The sequence below is a fragment of the Aegilops tauschii genome, chromosome 1, assembly GCF_002575655.3.
Source record: "Aegilops tauschii subsp. strangulata cultivar AL8/78 chromosome 1, Aet v6.0, whole genome shotgun sequence".
Lineage (NCBI taxonomy): Eukaryota > Viridiplantae > Streptophyta > Magnoliopsida > Poales > Poaceae > Aegilops > Aegilops tauschii.
The window spans coordinates 221,618,839-221,624,426 of NC_053035.3; the positions used below are offsets into that span (position 1 = coordinate 221,618,839).

The window sequence follows — 5,588 nt, forward strand, 5'->3', positions numbered from 1 at the left end:
TCTCATCTCGGTTGCGTTGCTTTGGGAAAATAATCATATCAAGATGACGCGGGGAGGCTGCAGTAGCAATGTTCACGAGGGTTCTCCTGTTCGTCGTTCCGCACGACAGGCAGGACACTCACCCGAGCCGTACGTTCCACCACCGCCTCCACCGCCAAATCCTCCCTCCACCGAGCAAATTATGCGTATGTTTGAGGAAAGACGAAATAATGATCTGATGGAAATACTCAGGAGTATTCAAGCTGTGGTTGGCCAGAATGGAACTCAGCTCGGTCACCACTCCAAGCTATCTGATTTTCAAAGGACTAAGCCTCCCAGTTTCAGTCAGGCCATTGAACCCTTGGATGCAGATGATTGGTTAAGAACTATGGAAAGGAAGCTTAAGGTTGCTCAAACTGATGAAGGGGATAAGGTACCATTTGTAACACTTTATCTTGAAGGCGCTGCTGCCATATGGTGGGAAAATGAAAAGGCCATAGGGACTGCTGATGAAGAAATTACCTGGTCAAGATTCAAGGAACGATTCCGGAGATATCACATCCCATCGGGAATTATGAAGGTTAAGCAGCGTGAATTTCTCGCGCTCCTCCAAGGAAGTCAGTCTGTGGGAGAATATTTATTGAAATTCAATCATCTGTCACGTTACTCTCCATATGACGTGGCCACTGAAGAAAGAAAGATTGACAGGTTTCTTGGTGGATTAACCCCGCAACTCCGTTGTACTCTCAGTATGTTCGACTTCCCAGACATCCAAACTCTGGTAAACAAGGCTTTCATTGCTGAAAGGGAACACAAGCTTGTATCGGACATTAAGCCCGTCAATAATGATCACAAGCGTAAATTTGAGCCAAGAAAAGAAATGCAACCCGTGCAGAAAACTCGTACCTGGCAGCCAACTCAGGCAGCATACAAGCCCAACTGGCAACAAAATGTTAACAAGACCACCACCCAAGTCAAGAATGACGTGCTCAACCCAGCTCTAGAAAATCGTCTGCGCAGCAATTCTTCTTTCAATTGTGGGCAAACTGGACACTATGCCAAACAGTGTCCCAAGAACAACCGGACAGATGCTACATTCAAGCCACAAGTTCATTATATGGAGGCATGTCCAAATCAGCACGACATCAGGGGATACATTCATCACATCTCCGCCGACGAAGCCCAAGAGAACCCCGAAGTCGTCATTGGTATGTTCCCTGTTAATAACATACCTGCAGTAATTTTATTTGACTCTGGGGCTTCCCACTCTTTTATTTCTCAGAGTTTTGTTGCCCAAAACAAATTTCCTTGTTCGCTTTTGGGCAAGAATATGCTGGTACAAACCCCGGGATCCCTAATCAGAAGCAATCTAGTCTGCCGCAATCTGGAAGTCAATATCAACGAAGTCTGTTTTCCTACTTGTTTGATACTTATTGAGTCTGATAAGTTGGATGTTATCTTGGGTATGAATTGGCTGACTCAGAATCAAGTGTGTATAAATTGTGCGACCCGAGAAGTCAACTTGACCAGCCAAGAGGGGCAGACTACAAAATTTTATGCTCGTAGAAGCATACCCTCCAAGGAATGGTTTTCACCGCAATGGCTGAATTGGAAGTAATTCCGGTAGTCAGCGAGTTTCCGGACGTATTTCCAGAAGAACTGCCAGGCATGCCACCTGATCGAGAGCTTGAGTTTGCAATAGATCTTGTGCCCGGAACCACGCCAGTACACAAGAAGTATTACCGAATGCCGTCGTCAGAATTGGTGGAGCTAAAGAAACATCTTCATGAAATGCTTCAGAAAGGATATATCCGTCCCAGCTCTTCACCATGGGAATCACCTGCTATCTTCGTAAACAAGAAAGATGGCAGCCTCCGCATGTGTGTGGATTACCGTCAGCTGAATGATGTCACAATCAAAAACAAATACCCTCTGCCAAGAATTGATGATTTGTTTGACCAGCTCTGTGGGGCCAAGGTATTCTCCAAGACTGATTTACGGACTGGATATTATTAGCTCAAAATTAAAAAGGAGGATATTCCCAAGACTGCGTTCACCACTCGCTATGGCCTCTGTGAATATACAATCATGTCTTTTGGCCTTACCAACGCCCCCGCCTTCTTCATGCACATGATGAACAAAGTATTCATGGACATCCTCGATAAGTTCGTGGTCGTCTTCATCGATGATATACTCATCTAGTCAAGAAGTGAAGAAGAACATAAGAAACACCTCCGAGCAGTGTTACAATGACTCCGTGAGCATCAGTTATACGCCAAGTTCAGTAAATGCGAGTTTTGGCTCAAGCTAGTTGGGTTCCTCGGACATGTGCTATCCGCCAAAGGTATAGCCGTGGACCCAAGCAAAGTGAAGGATGTACTCGATTGGTTGCCACCCACAACCGTATCTCAGATCCGGAGTTTTCTTGGATTAGCCGGATATTACAGCCGTTTCATTGAAGGGTTTTCCAAGATTGCTAAACCCATGACAGAGCTGCTCAAAAAGGATAAGAAGTTTGAATGGACTGAGGACTGTGAGAAAAGTTTCACTGAGTTAAAGAGACGGCTGACAACTGCACCAGTACTAACACTTCCAGATATCTACCGCAGCTTTGATGTGTACTGCGACGCTTCCAGGCAAGGACTGGGATGCGTACTTATGCAAGATGGCAAGGTGGTAGCTTACGCCTCATGGCAGCTACGACCCCACAAAGGGAATTACCCCACTCATGACTTGGAATTGGCCGCGGTGGTTCATGCTTTAAAAATTTGGAAACACTACCTCATCGGGAAAAAGTGCCAAATTTTTACCGATCACAAAAGCCTCAAATATATATTTACTCAGCCGGATTTAAATCTCCGTCAAAGAAGATGGCTTGAGTTGGTCAAGGATTATGACCTTGGAATAAATTACCATCCGGGTAAAGCCAACGTGGTTGCCGATGCGCTCAGTCGAAAGCCCGTAAATTTAAATGTCCTATTGGAATCTTTGCCTCCGGAGCTTAAAGAAGAGATTGCTCAGCTCAACCTGGTCATAGTTGAGGCTGGCCTTGCCAACATTCTGGAAGTTACCCCTACTCTTGAGGAAGAAATCCGCAAGGCGCAGCCAGGCGACGCCGATCTGCAAAAACACGCCAAGCATCCCGATTTCTCGAAGGATCAGTATGGTACCCTCCGATTTAGGGGAAGGATTTGTGTGCCTAACCAAGCGGATTTGAAGCAGAAGATCCTGTCAGAAGCCCACGAATCCTCATATTCCATTCACCCTGGAGGTACGAAAATGTACGAAGACCTTCGACAAATATTCTAGTGGGAAGGGATGAAGAAAGACATTGCTTATTTCGTGGCCTGTTGCGACATATGCAACAAAGTGAAGGCAGAACATCAGAAGCCAGCCGGACTTCTCCAACCGCTGCCAGTGTCACAATGGAAATGTGATGATGTCTGTATGGATTTCATCACAGGACTACCTAGGACCCGACGAGGTAATGATGCGATCTGGGTCATAGTGGATACATTAACCAAGGTAGCCCACTTCCTCCCGATCAGAACCTCATATCGAGCGGATGAGCTTGCACAACTGTATGTATCCAGAATAGTCAGTCTGCATGGAGTTCCCCGAACCATCACTTCTGACCGAGGTTCCCTTTTTACCTCCGCTTTTTGGTCCCGTCTCCATCAAGCCTTGGGGACGGAATTGAAGTACAGTACCGCTTATCATCCACATACGGATGGACAGACAGAACGAGTAAATCAAATACTCGAAGATATGCTGCGAGCATGTGTCTTGGCCCAAGGCCCGAAATGGGAAGATTGCTTGCCATACGCCGAATTCTCGTATAACAATAGCTTCCAGACCAGTTTAAAAATGTCACCATATGAAGCTTTGTATGGCCGTAAGTGCCGCACTCCGTTAAATTGGTCTCAAACCGGAGATAGCCATATTTTCGGAACGGATCTCATGCTGGAAGCCGAGAAGCAGGTCAAGGAAATTAGAGGCAGACTGCAGCTAGCAAAATCACGACAGAAAAGTTATTATGATGCAAGGCACCGACAGATCAGCTTTGAACCCAGAGAACACGTCTATCTGCAAGTCACGCCTATGAAAGGTATCAAGAGGTTTCAGACTCGTGGAAAACTGGCACCCAGATTTATTGGTCCATTTCCGGTTATGACGAGAGTGGGTGCTGTGGCATATCAGTTAGAGTTACCCCCCGAGTTGTCGGACGTGCACAACGTGTTCCATGTTCCACAATTACGACGGTGCATATCGCCGCCTGAGAAAAAGACTGAATTGACAGAAATAGAGCTGGCAAAGGACTTAACATATGAAGAGAGGCCGGGGAAAATTCTAGACCAAATGGAAAGAGTCACTTGCAGTAAAACACGGAAGTTCTACAAGGTCAAATGGAAGCATCACAGGGAATCAGAATCAACATGGGAATCAGAAGAATTTCTAAGGGCATGTTATCCAGAATGGTTTTCCCAAGCAACCGAATCTCGAGGACGAGATTCATTCTAAGTGGGGGAGGTTTGTGACAGCCTGGTTTTTGCCTTCTTTTCTTTGACTGGATTTCAATTGAGTCGGTGTTGAATTTAGGGTTTTTGAATCACTTCATTTGGACTTAACCACTTGGTTACCCTTGATTTTCACCCAAGTGCCCCCTCTCCTCCTCAAAACCATCATTTCACCTCTGGATCAACCCAAAATATTGCTTGGGATATTTTTCCTAAATGAAAAATATTCACTTTGCCCTCTAAAACCCTAGCTAGCCCTATGTGCTCCAAAGCAACCCTCATTTTTCTTGCTCCAAAAATCCTGAGAGAAATCCCAATTATTCTTTCAACCCTAGGGCACCTTTCTGGGCAAAAATATTTCACCACTCTTTGGAATATTTTGGCTACAGAAAATAAATTCATTTCTGGACAGAAATGGTAGTTTCTACAGCAACTACCATTTTACCTGCTCCATTGTGCCTGGGTTTTCTTGTGCATTTTCACCTTAGTAAATGTAAGCAAACCTCCAAAGCTCAGCCCGTAACTCCCAGCCATTTGACCTCAGTAACCTCTCAAAGCTACTGACCAGAAACTTACCTGGGGTGTAAAAACTTCTCTACTGCACCTGGATCCAAGCCAAACCGTGGTAACACCTCAATCTACCAAGGACTACACACCAGACATCGAGTCAAGTGCTTAGGGTGGCCTGATGTCATGGTTCACGCCGTGACCACGTTCGTCCGAGCGTGCTGGCATGCAAAACGCGCGCTTTGCGTGCCGCCTAGCGCTCTGTTGATCGTGTGCTCGCTGCCCAGCCTGCCTGAGCATGCCAAACCTCGCCACCATCCTCGTCTCCACCCCCTGAACCCCCTCTGGCGCTCGCCGACGCCGGAGCTCGCCGCAGCGAGCACGGGCGCGGTCCGGCCAACCCAACAGTGCGGTGCGCACTGTGCTCGTCGCCTTCTCCTCGTTCCTGTGCTCATCTCCGTCCGCCTACAGCTCCCGCGTGACCTCCGTCGCCTTCCTCCCCTCTCACTGACGCCGCTCGTCGCCGGGCGCCGTGCACACCGGCGGAGCCCGAAACCCCCTCGCCGCTCGCCTATAAAAGGAGCC

General features: G+C 47.2%; 1 protein-coding gene across 1 annotated transcript; it reads left to right on the forward strand.

Moving 5' to 3' along the window:
* Positions 1–217: 217 nt before the first annotated feature.
* Positions 218–1,545, forward strand: LOC141028064 (uncharacterized). Its single transcript, XM_073505915.1, has 2 exons — positions 218–1,187; positions 1,463–1,545. The coding sequence occupies exons 1-2, from the start codon at positions 218–220 to the stop codon at positions 1,543–1,545; spliced, it is 1,053 nt and encodes a 350-aa protein (XP_073362016.1).
* Positions 1,546–5,588: the final 4,043 nt, after the last annotated feature.

Coding starts and splice junctions, on each gene's coding strand:
- LOC141028064 (XM_073505915.1), top strand. CDS start 218: ATGGAAATACTCAGGAGTATTCAAGCTGTGGTTGGCCAGAATGGAACT. Junction 1,188..1,462: donor GAACCCCGAAGTCGTCATTG/GTATGTTCCCTG, acceptor TGGCTGACTCAG/AATCAAGTGTGTATAAATTG.